Genomic DNA, 25,003 nt, shown 5'->3' on the forward strand with positions numbered 1-25,003 from the left:
TTTCAAAGCTTGTTACATATTCTACAAGAACAAAGAGTTTATTTTTCTCGTGGTTCTAAATCCATCGGTAGTTTGTTTCCTTGCAAGAATTTTCATTGAAACTTTGAAGCCGTCAATGCAACCAGAAAAATAATTAAATACCACAAATCCATGAAGTAAAATGATAATGTAATGACAGTTCTGGAAACGCTAACGCTTCGAGTGTTTTCCTTTAATTTGTTAATATTAGCAAAACAAGTTTCAGAGCAGCTGTTTGAACCAAATGTCCTTCATCACAAGGCCACCAACCGTAAATTAGTGAATCGCCCTCACTGGAACGCACCATGTTCCATCTCTAGGGAATTTTTCTTACAGATTAAACAACACTTTTATTCTCAAATCGTTATGTTCTGCTTTGTTCTCCTTAAGGCTGTGCCTTAAGGCCATTTTGTTTGTGTTTTAAAATACGACCAAAACAAAGTTGGGCTTTTAAATAAAGACGGTTTTGGTTGAGTAACTAGAAGTCATATGCTTCATTGTCAAGTTGTACTAAAGCTTTCACTGTTTGCTTTGATTTTTTTATACCACCACCACCACCAAAAAAATAAATTGTAGTTTGAGTAATGCAAAATGAAAGTGCATGAAGAGTGTTTGATTGCTTATTAGAAATGCTCATTTATTGGTAATCACTGGATAATTGTGTCAGTCTCTGACTGTTTGGTTGGACAAGCTTAACTGAAACTAATTGAAAATAGTTTTTATACTGGTTATGGGTCCCACACAAAGTCGAGCATAATTGTGGAAGTGGTTGGAAATAAATCATGCTTTTAAATATATGTTTTTTACAAACAAAGATCTAAAAACTGTAGAATGCAGTTCTATTCAGTTCTAAAAATCCTACAACTTAAATCATTAAATAAATGAGCAAAAGTATAACCTAATAGGTAAATTAAACTCCAACAGGTTTAATTTAACCTTTGCATAAATAGCAGCTGTTCTGTAAAGGCCTCAGAGGTTTGTTTGAGATCATTAGTGAACATCTTCATGAAGACCAAAGAGAGGTCAGAGATGAAGTTGTGGGGATATTAGAAGCAGGATTAGGTGATAAAACACCATCCCAGACTTTAAACACATTCTGGACAACTGTTTCAGAGAGCAAAGCACAATATATGGCAGGAAACTACCACTGAACCACATGCAGGCTCAAATAGGAGGCAACTGGACTCAGTTTGTCTGAAAAAGGTTGCAACACTGAATCAGAAGTCTTTGGCTCGTACTTGAGCAACCTGCAGCTGTGGAACCCACCGGAACAATTATATGAATGCTTATTATGGACTTATGTTTCTTTGGAATGAGTTTTAGGACAGAGTTGTACAACTATGAATTGACAAAGACTCCTGGACAGGTGTGGAAACGTTTTCAGAAAACCGGAGCGAAAGGCCGGTTGCCTCTGCTTTAAGCCCGTTTGTGTTTACCATGACCCGGATAACTGAGAATTTGTCTGTCTCAGACTATTTTTGGTTAAACTAGTGGATGGATGAATTAACTATTGGAAGGAAGAATGAATACCACTAAGTGAATGGGAAAAGGAATAAAGTTTAAAAATAAATACAATTTGAAATTGCTCCAAACTGGTAAAATCCATAAATGAAATTACAAACGTTTCCAGAGTGAGTAAAATGTTCAGTCCAGATCCTTTAGGCCGATGCAGCTGGATTCAAATACAGATTCAAATATTTAAACAAACACGGCGAATACTTCGCACCAATACCAAGCTGCCGTGTTTTATTCTGCTTTGTCACTGGGGACCATGAGGAGAAGAAAATGAGCTGGCTTTGGTGAAATGTAGCACATCACAAGTCAGAAAGCTGGAAGACGTCTGAAAACCCATCTGTACAGAATCTCCCACCAGAGGTGCCGCTTCCTCCATTTGCAGCTGCTCCGGTCCAAGCGAAGTAAAAAAGATGCAGTTTCCTCTCCAAATCTCAGAAAAACTAGATTCCAACCAGAGTGTAGAAATATGTTTATTAGTTCTTGTTTTTAGCTTTGATTTATGGACAATTTAATGCATTACCTGGACAGAAAAAAACAAACAAACATCAAATGAGTCTAAGAAGTTGGAAAACAATATCAGACTAGCGCTAATGCCCACCACCACTCTCTCCTATTACAGTTCATAAAAAACATCCTGGCGGCGTGCAAAACGGATCAGAACCCTTGAGCAACTCATTACAAATAAATAACATGTCGGGGGGGAAAAAAAACAAACACTTTCTCTTATTACACAACTATATTGTTATTGCCTCAGATACAGTTAAGTGTCATCAGTTAAGACGTCCCCCCCCCCCTCCATTTGAAAGGCACTTGGGCCGAGCGATCCGAACCAAAGAACCAGATTCTGACGAGAAAAATCACGTTATGAGAGACGATGATGATAAAAAAAAAAAAAAAAAAAAAAAAAAAAAAAAAAAAAAAAAAAACACCCCGAGGCCAGCAGACCGTAACTTTGAAAAGCAATAAGGAGAAAACGACAACAGCTTCCACATTATAATATCCTATTGCATAACAGAAAGCGATAGAGCGGGTCCTTATTAGAGCGTATCTTTCACATCACGCTCCCTTTGTGGAGCAAAAGGATTTCAATGAGACTTTGTCTTCTGGATAAAATAACACGCGGCGTGGCGGAGCAGGCGGCAGACTCGAGGTGTCTCCGGTTCGCAGGAGGCCGCCTGGGCTTTTTGGAAACAGCAACTTTATTCATTACTCAGACAACAGCTGGATAAAAAGAAAAAAAGAAAAAAAAAAAGGGCCCGAATCAAAAACGGACGGCACCCCGTGACACGAATAATCGGAAAGCAAACGTTTCATCGGTCACACAGAAACACGGCTTTGTAAAGTGGTCTGCGGCGACGCATGCAGCTCACAAAAGGATAAATGTTTGCGGAAGGCCGGATTAGCATGCGTCTTAAAGGCGCCGCGGCAGGAAGACGTGGAGTGAACATGCGGAGGGTGATGGAAAAGTATTCATACCGCTTGAGCTTTTTGCACATTCTGCAAAATGACAACCACAAACTTCAATATACTGTCATTTATTAACGAGAAACACGGCGGTGGCTGCATCGTTTAGCCAGCAGTGACAGGGAAGCCAAGTCAGGGTTGATTGGAAGATGGAGGGACTAAACTGGAGGAAAACCCTTTAGTGGATGCTAAAGGACTTTTATATCCTTTTTAAATTAAATCCAGCGCAACCAGAGGAGCATTAATCCAAGAAGCAGCCAAGGGGCCCTCAGTAACTCTGGGGGACCTGCAGAGATTAACAGCTCGGGTGGAGCAGAACACTTATAAGACATGCGCTCAACAAATACAGCTTTTATGGAAGAGTACAAGTTCACACAAGCCATGTTGGAGACACGGCACAGAAGAGAATGAAACCAGGCTTTACGGCCGGCGTGCAATAACCGCGCTCTGCACCTCACCCCAAACACACCGTGACTGCGGTGGAGCATGGAGGCGGCAGCGTCATGCTGTGGGGGCACAGAAGGTGATCAAAGTTGATGAGATCGATGGAGCTAAATACAGGACGGTGCAGCAAAGAGACAATGGGCTTGATACTGGGTCAAAGGTTAACCATCTAGTAACGCACAGCCAAAGCATACAGCCGGAACCTCCAATGGAGCAAATTAGATCCAACGTGGCCTAGTCAAAGTAAAGCAAACTGAGAATCAGTGGTGAGAATCTGACTGAGCTTCAGCTGCAAAGATTGAACGTTGGTTTGACAAAGTGTCGCGTCATGGCAATGCATATAATCGTATACTACAATGTCTTTGCTTTTTTTAATAAAGAAAACTGAAATGTCACAAGTTTGTGGTTTTAACGCGACCAAATGTGGAAAAAAAAAATGTCAAGAGGCGTGAATACTTTTGCAAGTCTTTGTAAATATTACATTAAATCTTAACAGTGGACTACTTTAACCCGATAAGGGTTATAAAATACGAGTCTCTGCATAGATAACCTCAATAAATCAAGGTCTCAAAAGATTTATGCCTGTCCCTCTCTGTTTTACACATCTTTCATTATGCTCAGATGGAATGACGCACTGGATATTTTTGGTTTCCTATTCCAATACCCCGATGAAAGGCCCAATCCCCCCCCCCCCCCCCCATGTTAGGAAAACGGTCATATCTCCATATTAGCATTCACAAGGTGTGCTTTGCTTTCACAGTCAGAGGCAGAATTAGACCGAATCATTTCTCAGCTCCATTTAAAGTCCCTCGTTCAGTTTTATTCTCCTTTTTTTTCTCAAAAGTTAGTCACGGAACTGATGGAAACGGAAGATTAAACCGGGTTCTGAGAGAAATGGGTTCAGAAACTGCTCGGTAATTACATTTCAGTAGTTACAGAGAATATTGTCTTCACAAGATTTAAATGTAAATCGATCTTTTGTAGAAGTGGACTTGAGTAAAAAAAAAAAAAAAAGCTGCTTGTCAAGGTTCTGATTCTGCGTTTAGCAAACCAAATGTTCTGAAATATAAATAATTTGAATTAAATTAAAGAAAATAGCTCACCACTACCTGCTAATTGCATAATCAAAATGTCATTCATGTCCCATCATTCATTTTATCCATCTCTAACAATTTTTCCTGTTAATATGAAAAGATGTACAAAAGTCCCCTCCGACTAGGCAAAAACACGGTATTAAATACATTTACTATTAAGCTGCTTTGCTTCTTGCTCTGAAACTTTACGCACATCATTAATCAATACAGAGCAGATAATCCGCGTTTCTTACGAGGAACTTTGGGGAAGTTTGAAGGATTTTTTCCGTGCTATCCTACTTAAAAGGTAGGATTCTCCCTTCAAAACTGTAAACAAAACCTTCAATATGGGTTTAGATCCGAGGGCGGAGGTAATATTTTCTTAATGCGGAGCCGTGCGGCCGGTTTTAGAAGGAATGGTCCAACGCCACGGTGACGTCTCCTTCTCCGGGACCCGCCTTGATGTGGAGAGGCTGGGTGAAGCACGCGGCTTTCATCGTGCAGGCTTTACCTTCCTCCAAACAGTAGAACAGCCAGACGCTCAACCTGAGGCTGGCGTTCCGGTCCGACTCCTTCACGGCAGCGGGGAGTTGGGCCGAGACACGGAGCGGCTTCGACAAATCTAAAATGTGTCCAGACGTCACCTGGCTTTCCAGCAGCCACTCGTTACCTGGAAAAAAAAACGGCAAAAATAAAAGTCAGATTTTACAAATTAACTGATTTTATTGAAGCTCTAAAACCTTGAAAAGCAATCTGGTGTGTTGGCAGAAGAAATATTAAAAAGGGATAGTAGTTATCAATACTTGGATATTGACACATATTTTGACACCTAAAAGCCTGAAAAGGAACATTAAGTATGTCTAGACACGCGACCTAGAGGTATCCCAGCATGCAGCTTGATGAAATACTAGGGCTGGGCAACGATTAAAATATTTAATCGCGATTAATCGCATAATTTGCCTGATTAATCATGATTAATCGCATTGTATTTACAAACTCTAAGAATGAATTCAAAAGTAGTGTAAAGAGCACTTTTATTTTAATGTTCTGCTGCCATATGAACAAAAGTGTTGTAACATTTGTAGCACTTATCAGTAACACATATTTAGTGTAAAGCTCAACTTAAACATGTAAAACAAAAAATAGCAATAATAATAAATTAAAGCTTATTGCCAATGACGGAATTCTCTTTATGGGGAAAAAATCTACCAAAAACAGGAAATTTCTGAGGTAACAGCAGGGAGCAGCATTACCATTTTATGTTCAATAACAAAGTTTAACTTGGCAGTGGTTACAACTAACTTGTTTCTGTCATATTCCATGCTGGAAGAACTTTAAACTGAAATGCTTACTAACTCGATATGCATGCGTTTATTTGACGTTAACACGCGGTTTTTTGTTGTTGCTTTCTCGCGTGCATATAGTGAATGGCAGGGAAAACAAGTGGTAATGACAGCCAGTCATTACCACTTAAACCCAGACTTGGCAGAGTTTTTACGCTGGATGCCCCTTCTGATGCAATCGGAATTCGAACCCAGGGCCCCCCGTATCAAAGACGTGGATTAATTTGCTTCACCTCGGTATTGATTGCACTAAACTAATGTTTGCTTTTAGTTTCTATTCTGTTTCTACATTTTATTCCTACTTGCTTTTATTCTGCTTTTCCCCCCTATATTTTAATTATGTAAAGCACTTTGCATTGTCTCTGCCTAAACCCTGACTTAAAATCAACCTACAGGTTTCTGGCATAGACATGTTTATGGTCCAGACACAATTTTTTCTAAGGTGATTTTGCAACCTACATGGTACAGTTGGGTTGATAGGCACACTGGGACAAATCCAGAAAACATTTATCATTATTGTGGGGTCAGTGCGACTGGGTGGTGGTCAATCAGGCAGAACATGACAGATTATTTGAGCCTGGAAAGACTATATCAATGCACCTTTAAGATTATCAATGTTTTATTACTATTTCACCCTAACCTGTTCAGTAAAATATCATTTGTGTCTTCGTTTAGTTCACAAAATATTTGATTAAATGTTTTTTTTGCTACACGTGGTTTAATCGTGGCAAAGAGGAATAACGACATGTGGTTTCATGGTTTTGCTTTAGCCTGTTAGCATCTTAATATCTGCTGTATACAAAATCTGATTGGAAACGTCTAGGTTTTGAAAATATTTCAGGCTTGGCTCAGTAAAATATTGCTGCTGGAATCTAAGGGATGCCATTATTAGACTTTCATCCTGCGTGTCTCTGAAGATAAATTTGCTATAGTGTATCCAACATCTATAGCATCTATGATTCATGCAAAACAAAAAACAAAAAAAAAGCCAGACGAACATCCCAGTCATCCCAATCTGGGAACGTGGACGCCCAAAACACGACGGCACATAACAAACGGCCGCCAACTTTATTTTGAAAGCTCATATCAGCCCGACGTCTATATCTACTGCATCTGTTGATTGAAACCTCAGTGCTTCACAGCGCTGCCAACGCATGTGGCACGTTTATTTTACACGTAAATTTGCATCTTTAGAATAAAAAAAATGAGTAAGAAGTTCAAAAGGGAAGGCTGGATTTTCTACTGTGAGAAACTCTAAAGCCAGAGAGATGACAAAATCCATGCCCGCAGTGATTAATGAAGCCCTGGCCTTACGCGAGGTCCCACAGAAGCCATTTCTAAAAAGCATAAAAAAAAAAAAAAAGAACATTTAGATCTGGTGTATAGCTCTAACTTGATCCATTAAAATTCCTGCCCCGGTGCTGATCCGATCAGCAGAAGTCTAGACTGCGCATAATGGGACAGCGGAGGATCACGTAACATAGCCTGGTGGCTAATTATGTGAACCGAGGCATGTCGCCTTATCAAAAACGTCCTAAAAATAGCCCGCTGATACGGCTGACTGCACGCATCTGAAAGATGGAAATGCTTTAGGTCCGAACCTAATGATCGGACCGTCAGCTGTCACTCATGTCGTATCTAAAAGCTTCACTTCACACCTGATTCTGGGGTCAAACTGTGGCTGATTACCTCCAGATTACGCTGAGAACTAAAAAAAAAAAAAAAAAAAATCCCACATAAATCATCATCAGTGGTTCAGAGAAGTGCTTCAGCGATTTAAGTAATCCTCCACGCTTTAGCTGAGAGTCCCAGGTGTAGGCCGGGAGAGAGCAGCGCTGCTTGTTGAGCGATAAAACGGAGGTTAAGCCTCATTCAGCACCATTACTTTTCTTTTTTTAAATCAGAAGCCTAGAAAATAGACCAAAAATAAAAGCGAGCAGGAGGAAGCAGAACTCTATAACAGGGCCAAATAAGAGGGGAGAGTGGCTTTTTAGATTTCAGCTTAACGTGTTGCTCTCCTCCAAGAAGTACAAATGTTTTAGCGTTGGTAAATGCGTTTATTTATGATTTATTTAGCTGAAAGTCAGAGAGTCTGGGTGAAAAAGACCACTTAAAATAAATCAAATCAGCTAATACCTGGATTTAAGATTCAAGATTAACATGAATCTTACATCTATTGGCGCTGCTGGTAAATATATGTAAAAAGCTCCAAAACAAATGATTGTTTTTAAACAGATGCACAAATCCAGTTTTTTTCTGACCGATACCGATTTTTTTAATTTCAGGATCAGAGGAGAAAATAAATGTGCTTGGTTGGTAAGAGTTAGTATTTTTAAATGAAGGAACTTCCAGATTTTTGCCATCTAGGCATCAGAGCACAACCCTGAGCATTATCTGATTTTTTTTAATGCAGCTGGCTGTGTTTTTAGGACAAAATTTATTTTTCAGTATCTAATCACCAACCAGAGCTGTTGAAGGAAGAAAAAAAAGAAGAACATTTCAGTCTCTATCTTATGTTTATTGGTGCATCTCTATTCTTTACCTCCCTCACCATCCTGCTCACTGCATGCCGATGAGATAAACCTTTAAGTCCGGCCTTTCAGGTCACAGCTCCGGTTGCTTTCTACTTTTTAAGCACTGCTCTGACTGTAGATGTGGGGAAGTTCAGGCGATGAGATATTTTCTTGTCACAACAACAGAAAACTATGAGCACAATCCTCCCAATCTATTAAATTAGCTAACTAAAGATGCACCGATCCAGTTTTTCTCCGATCCAACCTGATACGACACCTGGGCTGAGTGTATCGCCCGATAACCGATACCGATACGATACTACTGTTGAATAAATTAACCATATACTTTGCAACGTGAAGGAAGGCATTAAGCTGGACTTTGTAAAAAAAAATAAAATAAAAAATAAAAAAGGTATGACTGCTTTTTAGCAAGGTGCTTTTGGAGGTGTTTATTTAAGTTTGTGGTGTTGAATTTACCAACTTTATCACCACATCCGGTGCTTGCTCCACGTTGCTCTGTGTTTGGTCGTCACCAGCCGCTGTGTGTGCTCTGCATGACATAACCGCCGTTGCAAACATACAATCTAAGTGACTAAATCGCTGTAATTGTATTTCTGTTTATGATATTAATAAAAAAACAAAAAAAAAAACAAATGACTGCACGGAATGCCGATATCCGATCCGGGTATCGGATCGGCGCATCTCTGTAGCCAACTAAAATTCTTTTGTTTCGGGGTAAAATTAAAAGTTTAAAAACTTTCTTTGTTGCCCACCAGCCCCAACATCTACAGGTAAATTTATTTCAACTCCTTTATATGAAAATGAAGAGAAATACCCAAATAGTCTTGCATAAACACACTGAAGAGGTTTAGTTTGACCGCTGCATCAAAATGTAAATGCTGACAATGTGGTTAGAGGCCCATCTAGGGACGTGCATAGCAAGTTACCAAAGGCTATGAATGTTGTACTGCTTAGTATCTATTTATGCTTAATGCTCATCTCAATTCAAATAAACAGTAAAGAAGAAGAGTTTTAAACTCCCCCACCTCCCAAAAAAAAGACATCTACACCAAATCTTAAGAGTAACAATGCAACACCCTGAAAATTAGGGCTGAACAATTTTGGAAAATAATCTAATTGCAATTTTTTTTTCTTAATATTGCAATTTAATGCAACTTTTTTTCCCCAGTTTAATTTATCATGTGTTTTAAAATATATACAAACAACAAATCAATTTGTTTCCTCGCCATGTTGATTAGTTGCTAAAAGACCCACAGCATTTAAACTCGGAGCAGTAATGATTGTGTTCTCCCTACAATATATTTCAACCAAAATTGCAATTTTGACTTTTCTCCGCATTAACCACAAGCAACAAAAATGGCCTCTAAATAAAGATGTTTGTAAACAAGGACTATTTTAAACATGAACTTTTAATGTTTCTATTGATCAGAATATTATTTAAAAGAACAGCTTTTAATTTAATTGGACATCAATCCTTGTTGAACACAAAGTGCAAAGTCCAACCAACAAGCAAGTCTATGTATTAAACTGATTGACCTGTACTTAATGCTATGTATGATTATACAAACTCTAAAACAATTAATAAAATTAGATTATCTCACTGCTGCAGCTGTCTTCCCTTTCATGTGGAGGCAAACCCACTTTAAACATTTTACCAACACCTAATGGACGTGACTAATTCCCTAATTGTTACATAGCCAAAAATTGCAGACTCTGCGATTTGAAAATTGTGTTTTTTTTAAATCATGATTATATTGAAAATGCGATTAATTGTTCAGCCCTACAGGAAATGCATTTCAAACTATATGTATCTTAACAATGGAGGACAAGGTGTAGGAAATTAGGAATCAGAAGGAATCAAATATCTACATGAAGGACATTTGTAGGCAGAGTTAACGTTTTTTTTTTTCTCACCCTCAGCTGAGAGTGCCCAGCTGCTGGGTGCCTCTTGGGTGAGTTTTGCTCCTTCTGGAAGCGACGCGGTGAGCGACATTACGACAGTCTGGCCCTCGGACGCCGAAACTGGAGGCAAATCTTTCCTGGCAGCTGATTTGGGCAGCGTGGGGACTTTGGTGGCTCCCAGAGGCGCCACAGCTGCTGAGTCTGTGCACTCGGTGGCGATGTGGAACTGGTTGGGAGACAGATTTAGGTGTTTGGATTAATGCGGAGCAAGGAGAAAGCTACTTTCTCAAAGTTTCAAACACACACCAGAGAGACAGTGTTGGAGTCCAGGTTGAGAAGTTTGATTTTATGGTTGTTGGTGTCGGCCACGTAAAGATGCTTCCCACTGACGCAGAGTCCTCCGGGTTCATTGAAGCAGGTTGCGGTGAACTGTGGGCCCAGCGTGTCTCCAGCTTCTCCTGTCCCCGCTAACGTGGTGCACTGCTTTGTCTTTGGATCCACCACCTTGATCTGGGCGTGACGACAGCGCAAGGAGACAAATAAAGGAGGGTTAACCTTTTTACGGGCTTGATATACATTTTAGATTTCCAAAATCTAAACTTCTCAAGAGTTAAAGCTGAGATCTCAGGCAGGTTTGGCTCATTTTTGAAATATAGATAAGGTTCTCCGTGAAAATGTTGCAGACAGATACAGAGGTCAGATTTTAAATATGTGTAAAAAAAAAAAAGAAAAAAAGAAAAATCACAGGAACAAAGTGAGGAAGGAATTAAAAAATGAGGGATAAATGAAGGAGGAATGTAAGGAAGGGAGGAAAGAGGGAAGGAAACAAAGATGGAATGAATTAAGAGTAAAGATGGCAAAGAACGAAAGAAGAAGAAATTAGGACAAAAGAAAGGAAGGAAGATATGAACAAAGGTTCAAAGGACCAGAAAAAATAGAGGGAAGAGAGGACAGATAAATGCAACATTAAGACGCTGGCAGTTTCTAAATAATTATTCATATTTCCCATATTTTTCCAGCACAGAGAAATACTTGAATTAAATACTTTTTCCAGGCAGGGTTTGAAGTCTGCTTTAAAAAAAGAAAATCACTTTATTATGCTTTGAGGATTTAAATCAAAGTGAGAATCAGGAACTTCCTGTAACCTCTCAAGCCTGAAAGCCCGAAGGAGCCCAGAATGACGCCAGAACCGTTAAATGTAGGAACAACACACTGATGCTGCGGCCTTGTGACGGGCCACGGTTACCTTGTGGTTGTAGGAGTCGGCCACATAGAGCAGGCTTTGTTCACGAGCCCAGGCAACACCGAGGGGATGCTGCAGCTTGGCATCCACCCCTTTGCCGTCCACGTCCCCGAAAGCAAAAAGGTTCTGGTGGACAGAAGAAAGAGTATTCACAAAGTGGATTCAGAATGGCCAGAGCATGAGGGGGACAAAAGGTGTAAAAGACCAGAACTTTGATGATAATAAACAAACAAACAATGAATTAAATCAAGAAATAGTCAATGAGTATTTTAGTCTCATTGGTAAAAGTGCAAAATACAGTCTGGAAAATAAATAAAAGTCCATCAATCATCACTTGTTTTTGGACTGTGGGAGGAAGGTGGAGAACCTGGTCAGAACCAACAAATGCACAGGGAGAACATGCACACTGCATGCAGAAAGATGTGAACCCAGGACATTGTCGCTGCAAGGCAACAGTGTTACCAACCGCATCACTGTGCAACCCAAATAAAACATGTGAACGATAAATATCTCTGAAGAAAACTGGCTTTCAGATCCGTTTTCTTGTAGCAATTTGAGTAACAACTACAAGATGGCAATTTAGTCTCGATCCCGTAGTGCAAATAAATCTCGTTTCTGTAGCTCAGCAGTGCAGAGACAGAAAGAAGTCTGAAATATTTTATTAAAACACATTTTAAATGTTTCAAACTTGTAATTAATTAAAAGAGTGAGAATTATTGTTCTTTTTTTGGGACCACGGCTCATTATAAGTGTGTAAAACCTTCCTGTATTCCAAATATGGATGAACAGATGGATGGCAGGGTAGAGGGACGGATGGATGGAATGATAGATTGACAGATGGAATGATAGATGGATGATTGGTGGATGGATGGATGATGGATGGATGGATAGAATGGTGGATGGATGGATGAAATGATGAATGGATGGTTAGATGGAATGATGGATGAATGATTGATTGATGTATGGAATGATGAATGGATGGATGTATGGATAGATGATGGATGGATCGATGGATAGATGGATGGATGGATAGAATGATGGATGGATGGATAGAATGATGGATGGAAGGATAGAATGGTGGATGGATGGATGGAATGGTGGATGGATGGATGAAATGATGGATGGATGATGTACGGATAAACGGAAGGATGGATGATAGAATGATGGATGGATGGATGGATGGATGGATGGATAGATGGATGGATGAATGATTGATGGGTGATGTACGGATAAACGGAAGGATGGATGGATGAATGATTGATGGATGGATGGATGTCACACATTTCTCTAAGCCATCAGACTAGTCTAGTGAACTGCGCCTCCATCGTGTCTTTCTGACCTCCAGTGGAAACAGGAAGTCTTAGATTAGCGCTAAAAGTTCCTGGAAACTCAGATCAAGTTCCAGTAAAGCAGAAATCACCAAAAAGCTTCACTTTCCAGGAACTGTTATGCATGCAAATCACTTTCACACCGGCCTTTTTTTAACCAGGCAACTCTGTGCACATGACAACCCTGCAACTTATAGCGTATTTCAAGAAGAAGAATTCAGAGCTCCTTGTTACCAAACAACGCACAAAACCCGAAAATGAAAACTCGTTAAAATTACTGGGGGAAAACATTAATCACAACCCAAAAAGTTGTTTTTCAGGTGCTGCTTTTGCAGGACAACAAGTGAAGCTGTGTTTGTTTGTGGGCTTTTATGTCCTAAATCAATACTTTCTATTTATGGGACAAACAACCATGATTCCTTGTGACTGCCTACGGCTTACAAGGATTTCTACAAAAGCTTCCTTTAAAAACCGTGTAAATTTTTTTTTTTTTTTAGAAAGCTGGAAATGTGTTTGATTGATATGTGGGTTTTACGGCTTTTCAAGTCTGGAGGCAAAAAGAAAAGAAAAAGGGAACAAACAGTTTTATCGACAAAGGGACTGAACATGACTTTACCAACGTTACAGCTTCCTTCAGGAGGCGGTTCTGATGCTTTCAGGTTTTTTTTTTGTAACTGCTATATAAAAAGTTTCACATTGTCAAGAAAAACATGTAAAAGACAATCAATTTGAACCCTAAACAACAAATTATCTTGGTTAAATCTAATAAAACTTCCACTATTCGTGTGTTTTTCACCCACCAGTGGGTCCCTCTCTCCTCCGACCACGTTCTTGACGGCTCCATCCTTCAGGGCCAGAGAACGGACGGAGCTGCTCTCGCTGTCGGCCACATACAGGCAGCTCCAGGGCTCCTCTGCAGCCAGCGCCAGCCCCGAAGGCTGGGCGAAGCCCGCCTTGTGGGGGTAGGCGTTGTTCCGGTTCTCCTCGCTGCCGCTGCCCGCCCAGCGCACGCACGTTCCTGCCCTGGACTCACTGTCACAAAACAAGCCGATTCCCTGTGACGTTACCCCAACTAAGGTGTTGTTATAAGAATGTCTGTTTGAACTATTTCTGCTAAGTTTCAGATAAAATACCATATTTTCAAAATACCGTATTTTCCAGACTATAAGTCGCAGTTTTTTTCCATAGTTCAGCCGGGGGTGCGACTTATACTCTGGTGCAGTGTTGTATAGTAATGAAGTAAAAATACTTCACTATTGTACTTAAGTATATTTTGGAGTACTTTACACTTTTCTCGAGTATAAAATCTTTTGATAACTTTTACTTTTACTTCACTATATTTCTGAACTTCATTGCATACTTTTACTCCAATACATTTTCAATGTTTGGTTTAGTTACTCGTTACAAAAAGAGAGAGAGAGAGACTCACGCACACACGCAAGTGTTTTGACCCGACCTACTGATTGACTGTGACAAAGTCGGGACTTGCCTGGGTTTGTTCATCACCACCAACAGGATAAGAAGCTGGTTCAGTGGTAAAGCAGGTTAAATTAACCTTGTGTTATAGGAAAAGCATCTAATAGCAGAGAGTCCTAATTTTCTGAACTAAATGATACCTGCAGGTGTATCTATTAGCAGGTTTACCACTTCCTGTAGGTTAACTAAGCCTGGTTTATCACTTAACCATGTTCTTAGTATACACCCCCTTTGCCTGCACTTGGTTGTGTGTTGGTTGCTTAGCACTGACCTTACTTGAAGAAGGAAAACTGAAAGCTTAGAAAAAGGTTGTATTTTCTGTCTAAACTTGGTCTAAATTTCTCCTGGACTTGGTTGTTTATATTATTTTAAGTGAATTTGACTTTCAAAGTTTACCAAAATATGAAAAAATGGCATTCAAACTGCATTTGCTTTGTTTTACTTTTTACTTGTATTTTTCATTACATTACTTGAGTACATCTATTTTTACAGTAATTTTCATACTTAAGTACAGGACATGTCAGATACTTTAAGACTTTAACTCAAGTAACATTTCAGTCAGTGACTTGGACTTTTACCAAAGTCATATTTTGGAGAGGTACTTATACTTTTACTTGACTCCGAGATTTCAGTACTTTATACAACACTGCTCTGGTGCGACTTATGAGTGAAATTATTACACATTTTTACCGGTATATCATTACACCTGTTATTTTCACACCAAACCTCAAGAGGGCGCTCTAGGCCTGTGGTGAATCAGACGTAAGCGACGTAAAAGCGGAAGTGCCGCAGCTTCTACCTCCAGAGTTAACGGAGTTATTTGAAAGTGACACCGAGGATGAAGATTTCACTGGATTTTAGTTATTTGGAGTGACACGGGCGCTTTGGTTAACTTTTTCGCATGTTATTTATGCTATAGTTATCTGAATAGCTTTTAATATGTTATGTTAACATACCTGACACGTTCTCAGTTGTGTCATGTAGCGTAAGCTAACCGCACAATTATTCAGCCTGTTGCCTCCGTTCTATTTTTATTTAAAATTGCCTTTCAAGATGACATGTCTGTTCTCAATATTGTATATTATCAAATAAATTTCCCCCAAAAATGCGACTTATACTCCAGTGCGACTTATATATGTTTTTTCCTTCTTTATTATGCATTTTCTGGTTGGTGCGACTTGTACTCCGGAGCGACGTATAGTCCGGAAAATACGGTAAATGTTAATATCACGCTAAGATAACCTGAGTAAACACAACACGTGGGGGTTCAAATGCTGATGTCACGCACCTTTATGTATTTGAGTTGCCTCTTTAATTTTGGCCCACTCGTCCTTCTAGAACTGTTTTAATTTGGCCACATTTGGATCAGGAACGTCCTGTTAAAGGTCATGCAGTGGCATCTCAAAGGGATTCATCTCTGGACTTTGACTAGACCACTCCACACCTTACGTAATTGTGTTTTTAATTGAGCTATTCAGAAGGGGACCTCGCAATCTTCTTATACAGGAGAACATTCTGCTTCAGGATTTTCAGGTAGAGACTAGCAATCAAGGTTCCAATAATTAAAGCGGAGCGTCCAGAACCTGAAACAGCAAAGCAGTCCCAGGCCATCACACTACCACCATGATGCGTGAATAATGGCCGTCACTGTGGTTCAATGGTCTCCTAAAGCCTTTAAGACAGCTTTGTTTCTCTTTCCAGACTGATGGACGCCAGTTATTGTGTTTTTTTAATCTGTTCTTTAAATTGGGGCGGGATGGGTCGCTTTTTCAGATCTTTTAGCCCACAGGTTCTGTGCAACTCGCCCCAAAATCAACTTTTGTATGAACCTGGCCTAAGGGTGCTACCTTAATGTTACTGTGAAATTTTTTTTTTAGCTGGTTTAGCTCTGCAATATTTGTCTTAAAACAGCCTTAGTGCTGCCCCCTACGAGTTGAACGGTGGCTATCACAGTTGAATTTTCGTAACGGTTCAAATGGGACATGCTTTTGCTGTCATAGCCTCACTTTAGGGTATAAAAGCATCTGCTCAGACTCAGGAGATGGAATCATAGGGAGCACTGATCGAGAGCATTTAGCGATTGTTACTGCTTTGAAGGTTAGCCCACTCAGAAACGCCACCCACTTTGGTAGCATTTCTCTAAATTTGTCTGGGGACAGGGTTATGCTTTTACATCTGGGTTGCGGTTTAAGTAAATTCTTGATTCTGCAAATCAGGCAGCGATCAAGCTTGGGCGTGGCTAGTGAATCAGATCCAAAAAAATGCGGTTATCACAGTAAATGAATGATTTAACAAGTGGGGGCAATTATATATTCACTTCGGACAATTTTCCCATAATAAATAAACTCCTTATTTCAGAATTGCTTTTTGTAATTACGCAGGTTATGTTTGTACTCTGACGATTTGAAAAGTTTAAGTGTAGCAAAAAGTGAACTAGATATTTGTTGGTGGAAAACACTTTCTCACAGTACTCCCCGTGTTTTGTCTTTGTGTGTGTGTGTGTGTGTGTGTGTGTGTGCTTAAAATAGAGTTATTAGTGTCTTTTTAGCGGATGTTGGACTGCGAGCAGGTCTCTCACCCTCCTCTGGGCAGCTTTCCATCTGCTAGGAACAAGGCCCAGATCTGATGGGTCCCTGCCATGGCGATCCACAGCACGTTGTCTTCAGCGCCGCCTACACACAAGACCATGAAAAACCAAAATAATGCTGTAAATTGGGAACCTGGAGACGTGTGCCGTTCGGTCCGGCCTTCTGAAGGTCAGCATCTTTCAAACACGTTGCCCATTTTTAGAAAGCAGCCGGCTTTCTTTGCCATGTGTGGCAGGTAACAAGTGAGGAAAAATGATCAGAGGTTAATTATTAGACTGCTTACATGGAACGGTAAACAAGTCTGCTCTAGAGATTTATGAAGAACGTTACATCCTGGTTGAAAAAATACATCTTTTCAAAAAAAAAAAAAAGGTGCAGTGTGTCGAAATAAAAATAAAAAAAGGTGAAATGCTGAAGACATTAAGAATGCTAATTGCTGAAGAAGAAGAAAATCTAAGAATCGGGACGGACTGAGCTCTGAGGCGAAGCAAAGGTCTCAGATTTATTCGTGAAAATAGAAGATATTTGCTTTTGATTGGAACAGTTTTACGTTTTAACTGATTATTGCTCTTTATGGAGTCACTAAAACTGAATTGAGGAATTGGCAAAGAGCCTCACTAGAGCCGTTACACACAAATTAGATCAACATGTTTAATTAACCTGATCAGTTTAAAACCTCCAAACAATAATACTAACAATTGTTTTATTTACTATCAGGGAGAAGGCCAACCGGTTAGACGGAAACTCAAATCTGATCTTTCTTCCAGTCAGTAAACCAACTATGGCTGAGTTCACGCTAGTAACTGAGGGAAGAAGGCTTGTTCTACCACACACACACACACACACACACACACACACACACACACACACACACACACACACACACACACACACACACACACACACACAGTGTGACATCAACTCTGCTCCAAATGCATTCCATTAACCCCTGACGAACTTTTAAAAATTAGTTACACTTTTCAGCCATTAGACCCGAAATGGTGCCTCTCGTAAAACTGTGGCAAAATTGTCTGAGGTAGAAAATGACAATTCATTTGTTCAAAGTTAAAGATTTTTAATACCAATTATTTGTATTTCCTACATTTTTAATGCTCCGTTTGTTAAAGAACCACCAATTTTCTTTGATAAATAAAACCCAACGTATATCATATCTTCCAAAATTATTTGCAAAGTGGAACATTTAGGATGAGGTTATGATGGCCTTGGCTAGAGTAATTATTAATAACATTACTGATGTTGATGCAGGATGTATTGAATTTCTTATAATTTTTATGCATATAACAGCCAGGTCTGTGTGTCCATGAAGCAAAATCAAAAAGTCAGAAAGTTTTACTTTACTGGTTGTCTGTTTTTGTTTTTTAGGACTCATTTTAAAATGATTTTATTTTAAAAGCAGCAGAGATTTAAAAGTACACATAGATTTAAAATATTATAGTGTATTTTAAATCTATGTGTACTTTTAAATCTCTGCTGCGCCTAAAACTGTAATCTAACTTTTACTGCAATTTACATAGCTGTATGCAACGAAATTTCATTCTGTACGCACTCTGTGCATACAAAATGACAAATAAAGTTGTCTAAGTCTAAGTCTTTCTAAATCTTTAAATAGTCTTGCCCCTCCCTACATCTCTGAGCTGCTACAGTCATATGTGTTTCCCCTCGTTGTCTCAAATCTGCTGACCTGCTGCTCCCGTCAGAGCCAAGAAGGAACCAAGCAAAGCTCAGAGGAGGCTGCGCCTAGATGGTCCCAACCTCTGGAGGTAGTTTGAAATTTGTTTTTAAAAGCAGTTCTCACAGGCTTTTAAAACCCAATTGGTTTTAGGTTTGGTTATGTATGTTTTATTTGTCTGCTATGCATTTTATGGCTATTTTTTTAATACCTCCACATCACTTTGGTCTAGCTTTTTGTTTTTAAAGTGCTTTATAAATAAAGTTTGACTGGATTGGATATTGGAGCAGTTAAAAGTTTATTCAAACACACTTTCAACCCCAAAGCAGCTCCTCTTATAAAAGTAGGGGAAAAAATTGTTGAATCTATATTGTTTTTGTTTTGTTTTAATCCATCAAACTTTATTGGCTCTTTCAGAATGAAAGATAAATATAAAAACATTTATTTATCTCTTTTCCCCTTTTTTGTCATAAAAAGATGACTTTTTCTCAGAGGAAAAAAAACACAAAATATCCAATACATTCCATAAAGTAGTTGGATGGTTGGAATGAGGTTATTACCGCCTTGATTCTGTAAATAATTAATAAGAGCACATATTTGCATAATTATTTTTGCCACAGCCTTTAACATTAGTTTCCAATAAGGTTTTTCTTGATTCATCAGGATGGATGGATGGATGAACACTTAGACAGCTGAACTTGAACTTAAAATGTTTTCCCTGTTTATTTTAATTTTCCACTCTTATTCAGATTTAGAAAAAGCTGAAAGGGAAAAAAAAAAGGAAAAGAAAAAAAAGGGAAAAAAAAGGAAAAAAAAAAGAAAAAAAAGGAAAAAAAAGGAAAAAAAAGGGAAAAAAGGGGAAAAAAAACAGAAAAAAGAAAAAAAAAAGAAAAGAAAAAGCTGAAATTAATATCCATACTTTTCAGTAGTGTACAGTTACCTAGCCAAAACAGGAAGGTTTAAAAATAGCTCTTTAGTTCCTTGAGCGTTTCTGACCTCTGCTCTGCTGGGAGACGTAGGCCTAAAGAGAATCTTAGGTGATTGGTTTCATATTTACACGTAACGTATGAATCATTCGCCCTTCATGAAACCATCTAACAGGCAGACTATAAATCCCAAAGTTATCACTTTAAAAAATGCTGACGGATTTTTTTTCCCCCCTCTTCACCTCCACCTCATTTTGCATGAAACCTGATCTGCAAGGTAACCAGGTTTTATAAAGTCCAGACAATATGAGAGATCAGACGGATTTAGGAATTATTGATAGTTGAGAGGCGTGTGGCGAGAATACAAAAGCAGGACAGAGGGGAATCTGTCTGGAAAGCAGCACGAGAAAGGTCAGACGCAGAGGAGGAGAAACAGATTACCCGTCGACTTCCAGGACTCACCGGCAGTGCCGAGCGTCACATCCCACGGAGAGCCGATTGGCTGCTGGGGCCCCATGGCCCCGCCCTCTTTGTCTGTCCCCTGCGAGCCTACGCCGGCGAGAGTGCTGACTCGTCCCTGGGCCAGGTCGACCTAACGCACCGACACAAGCGAAAGACAGAAAGGCGAACGTTTAACATGCAAGCATGGTGGAGAAGCAGAGCTGCTGCAGGAAGCAGAGCGGGAGAGCGGCGCTACCTTTCGAATGAGGTGGTTTTCAGTGTCGGCCACGTACACGATGTCCCCTTTGATGGCCACGCCCTGTGGGGAGTTGAAGGAGGCTTCGGACAAGTCGCCATCTTCTCTCCCTCTTTCAGGCCCTGTAGCAGGTTTTTTTTTGCACACAGAATTGTCCTTCATTGACCATTTCTTCCCTTTAGAGGTATACTATGCAACCGGGGTTGATTTTCCAGCGAGGGTCCCCCCAGAGGGCGAAAGTAAAAGTGCACTGTCGTAAAGATGCTCAGCTGTTCTGGTTTCCCCGTCAAGCCAGGCGCGGTTGTTTTGAGCTTAGCAGACAGGCGAACGCAACGAAAAGTGGAAAAAAACGGCAGTACAAACAATGACTAACACAGTGAAAGTATGAACATCAAGCTTCCCACAGCGCTATCTTGGCGACTCCGCCGCCGCCTCGCCAGTTTTATTATTATTATTATTATTATTATTTTTTTTTATGTTGGCGAGACGCTACCGCATCCGCCTCGCCAAGCCGCAGCCGCCTCGCCGCGGTAGCGTCTCGCCAACATAAAAAAAAATATATATATAATAATAATAATAATAATAATAATAAAACTCGATATGCTTGCATGTTTATTTGACGTTAACACGCGGTTCTTTGTTGTTGCTTTCGCGCGTGCATATAGTGAATGGCAGGGCAAAAACACATGGAGTTCTCGCCGTAAAGCGAGACTTCTGTGTGTGCGGGCCGTGAGCTCCTGCAATTGCAAGTGCGGTATTTCCCCCACAGACCCCCAGGGCGGCCGAGAAAACCTTTGTTCGACCTGAAATGACTCATTTAATCATCCAAAACGGTATGGAGCACATTAATTAACTGAAAAATGTTGCATAGTATGCCTTTAACGTTCACAGTTGGTTGAAGTGGATTTTATTTAAGGGTATCAGAGTAAAAAGGGCAACATTTTAACGTTTATGTTTTTTTTTAAAAGTAAAAAAAAAAAAAGAAAGTATACTTTTCCTTTTCTTTAATGGTCATGCATGGCCTTGTTTTGATCTTTTTGCATAAAAATCTTTACACCAGTTGACGCTTGAGGTTGTAACACGACGTAATATGGGGTGTGTGTGTGTGCAAACTTTTGCAAGGCGCTGTGAATAATTAGTACATTTCAGTTTAGCAGGTAGCAGTTTCTTGTAAATTCATCCATCAAGGATGAGGTAATTGTCCCGGAAATAAAAAAACTCTTCCTCTACTTTCTTTTCTCGGTTGTTCACACTTAGGTCAGTGCCAGAATAGCAGCATGTCCTTGTCTCTGCTGCTGCCAAACGTTCTGCTGGTCCCAGGCCAACACAGGCTATCATGTGGTTCTGCTGAGAGGCACTGAAGCACTCGCAATTATTGCTCATTATCAGTCAGAATCTGGTTAGTACAAAATCAGAAAGGTAGCCGTTTTCCTATCAGAGCAACAGTTGTTGTTTTTTCTCACTCAGCTAAAAACAAAAGCTTTAATGTGCAAATGCATTAATGTATACTTTGTGGGGTGCGTCTCTATCAGTTCTAGCGTACAGAGATTTGGATTTCTGTTCATGTTCCTCTGCAGAATAGCTCCAGCTCAGTCAGACTGAACGGTGAACATGTGTGGAGATCAATTTTCAAGTCTTGCCACTGATTCTGAAACGGATTTCAGTCTGGTCTTTGACCGGGTCGTTCTAACATTTTAATTTGCTTTGATCGAACCGCTTCAATTGCAGCTCTGGGGAGTAGCAGGATTAAAAGTTGCACTGGAGCTTATTTTGGCATATTAGAGGAAAGGGGAGCTGGACAGAAAATAAAAAGACCATGGATCCGTTTCCTTTCCCTCACAGTTCTGTCCTACATGGTGCTGGTCCAACACATAAGATCCCACTGAGCTAAACGGAAGTTTCTGGTTGTAACCGAGGCAAACCTGAGACTCCTTACCTCCTACGGTGTGGAGCAGCTGTCCAGTGGGGGAAACCACCACGATTCTGTGATGGCCCGTGTCTGCTATAGCCAGGTTTTTGCTGCGGTGATCCACAGCCACCTTCCCGGGAAAGGAAAGGATGCTGGGTGGCAGCGAGTCCCTGTAAAGCTTGATCCCCACCGAGTGAGACTTCAGCTGACCTAGTTCCCTGTAATGCCGGAGAGCGGCGTCGGTGAAAAGAGTCAGCCGGTCGCTGTGGCCTTCGCCCACCAGGGAGAAGAGCAATGTGCCGCACGGTCCCAGCAGGACCAGCGTGGGCCAGCAGGAGACTTCCAGTTGGTGCCAGAGAGACGCCTCGTTGTCGTTGACCACTGGGTGACGGATATCGTAGCGGAGCACGGCGCTCCGGATGTTGTCCAGGACCTTTAGAGGTTCAGAAACAGACACAAAGTGTCTAAAAGGTGAGATCTTATGAAGTCATTATTTATCCACCATCAACCAAATACGAGCCATAAACATTTGTAAGAGGATATGAGCTGTGGGACGTAAAATGTGTAGATTCAGATGAAAATAAACACTTCTTTTGATCAAATAGTGTAAAGTATTACTTTAATACTCTTTCAGCCACATAAATACTAAGAAAATATTTTGTAAACATTATGTTTGCCAACAGAAAGAAAAACAGACAGAACTAAATATCAAGAGAGATCTGTGATTATTTCAACCTTCTTTCTGGTCTTATGCCGATTAAAACCTGATGGTAGCTGAAAGCCATGTTGACAAATTAGACGAAAGTTTTCATTTTCAATCTTATGGGGATTATCAAAGACAATCTAAGGATAATACAAGAATTTCTGAGGTTTAACTGCAAGCTGTTGTGGTGACTATTTACTCACCACATTTTTTCCAATTCAGTTATAAACACAGCAGGACTAGAGGTAGAAATGTATGAAAGCAAGGACAGTGCTAAAATGTTCAAAGCAAAAGTTTAAAGGGTACAGCTAACATAATACGTTCCTTTACCAGCAAAAGTATTAATGTAAAGGACATATTTTACCACAAACGTATTGGTTCTGTCTCTAAAATAAAGGAAATCTTAAAATGGCATTTAGCCATGTTTCTACTGGTATTTTTAAGTTGGCCTATTACGCTTCCTTTTAAAATTTTAGGATAGATCCATGGGGTTAATAAAAAAAAAGTAAAAAAAAATTTTTTTGCAAAAAATCCTTCTCAGATCATGAGATTCCACATAACAAAAAAATATGAAAAGACAAAAAAAACAGTTAATAATGCTAACATCCCTAAGGCAGTTTCAATGTGAATTAGCATCATGCTAACCGTTAGCCTTCTGTGTCTTTGCAGCTGTAGTTGAGACTACGGAATGTATATGTACATTTTTCTGCATGTATTAATGCAATTATTAAGTTGTGTGTGTGATTTAGTCCAAGAATAATTATAATTTCAATGTACGATGTGACATATAAGTGGGAATGTATTGGAATGTTTGAATGTATGTTGCAGTGACAGGTGATGACTGTTTTTTTTTTTATGTTACAGTTTTACTGTACTTTGGTTGCTAGGTCAGCAGCAGTGCCCGCCGATTGTGACCTAATAATCCAGAGGTTTCTGAAACGGCTTGTTTTCCAGACACCAACAAAAGATTTACTTATTGCCAAAAAAACAGCTGGAGTTTTTTTCACCACATAGACTGTTTTTAGAAGCAGCGGAGACTCAAAAGGAAGTACAAAAATGTGCAAAACTGACAGTTTTTAAAAGACTGCATTTTGCATCCTCTATCCTTATCTACTATCCTTGGTGATAAGGGTTAAAACATCTTAAGAAATGTTAAAATATAGTAGTCTGCCCTCACACTGAAATCAAAAAAACATCCAACCTTTCGTCTGTGAATATTTATTCAGTGGGGGGAAAAAAAAGTCAGAAATCCTTGCTTTTAACAAAAGACAGGGACCACTTATTGGCTCCCCCGCTGTTAATGCCTTGTCCACCGATCAGGCATAACATAATGACCACTGACGGATGAAGTGAATAACACTGATTATCTCTTCATTGTGGCACCGGGTAGTGGGTGGGATATATTAGACTGCAAGGGAACATTTTTCTCTTTAATTTTCTCTCACTTTTCAAAATTTATGCATTAGAATACAGGAAAAAAACCCAGAACAAGCCAGAGGATTCGAGCGGATTTGGGCAAATGTGGTCCAAGGTGGGAACAGCGATGAGTCTGGTACGTGTGGTCCTATCCAACAGACAAACTACTGTCAGTAAAAGGAAGACCAACAACTTATTAGTTATGGCTGAGTGGTTGACAAACACCTACGTAGTCTTCATTAAAAACAAAATAAGGTCCAACTGATCTGCCTTACATAAAAAGTAACAACCAAATATAACTGCAACATGAAGATAAATTATATTTTCAGCTACATTCTGCAAAAAAAAAACATTTTTTAGATCAGCGTCCAACGATACAACATGGTACGTGTTCTGCCTGTGGGGTGATAACAGTAGCTATGCTGGATAAAGCTTACTGTGTGTCCTTGTGTCATGTTCATGTTGCCAGGGCCGCAGCATGGGCCTCCGTCTCCTCCTCCTTCCCATTTGCACATTAACCCCCAAAAAACTCCAAGACATTTCACAAGGATGAAGGGATCTTTGATCATTCCTCTTTGCACAACTTGGGACTGACTTGGCCTTAATATAGATGAAGGTTGATTACATGCTGAGTTAACATTTCTGTCTTGATTTGGCTAAATTATTCTGAGGAGATACCCAATGGCTATCCATTTTCAGCAAACTTGCATAGTCCACCTGATGTTTACTCTACA

At 39.8% G+C, this 25,003-nt stretch overlaps 1 protein-coding gene across 1 annotated transcript in view; it reads right to left on the minus strand.

Annotated features, from left to right (window-relative positions):
• Nucleotides 1-1,985: 1,985 nt before the first annotated feature.
• Nucleotides 1,986-25,003, minus strand: part of nhlrc2 (NHL repeat containing 2) — a 35,217-nt gene continuing 12,199 nt past the window's right edge. Inside the window, exons 4-12 of the mRNA XM_036141826.1 lie at nt 22,178-22,583; nt 20,242-20,363; nt 20,007-20,136; nt 16,919-17,012; nt 13,665-13,896; nt 11,540-11,662; nt 10,600-10,803; nt 10,306-10,519; nt 1,986-5,184 (exon numbers count right to left, since the gene is read on the minus strand). Coding sequence (XP_035997719.1) covers nt 4,922-5,184; nt 10,306-10,519; nt 10,600-10,803; nt 11,540-11,662; nt 13,665-13,896; nt 16,919-17,012; nt 20,007-20,136; nt 20,242-20,363; nt 22,178-22,583 — 1,788 coding nt within the window. The 3' untranslated portion in view covers nt 1,986-4,921. The remainder of the gene's footprint in view (nt 5,185-10,305; nt 10,520-10,599; nt 10,804-11,539; nt 11,663-13,664; nt 13,897-16,918; nt 17,013-20,006; nt 20,137-20,241; nt 20,364-22,177; nt 22,584-25,003) is intronic.

The sequence above is a fragment of the Fundulus heteroclitus genome, chromosome 10, assembly GCF_011125445.2.
Source record: "Fundulus heteroclitus isolate FHET01 chromosome 10, MU-UCD_Fhet_4.1, whole genome shotgun sequence".
NCBI lineage: Eukaryota > Metazoa > Chordata > Actinopteri > Cyprinodontiformes > Fundulidae > Fundulus > Fundulus heteroclitus.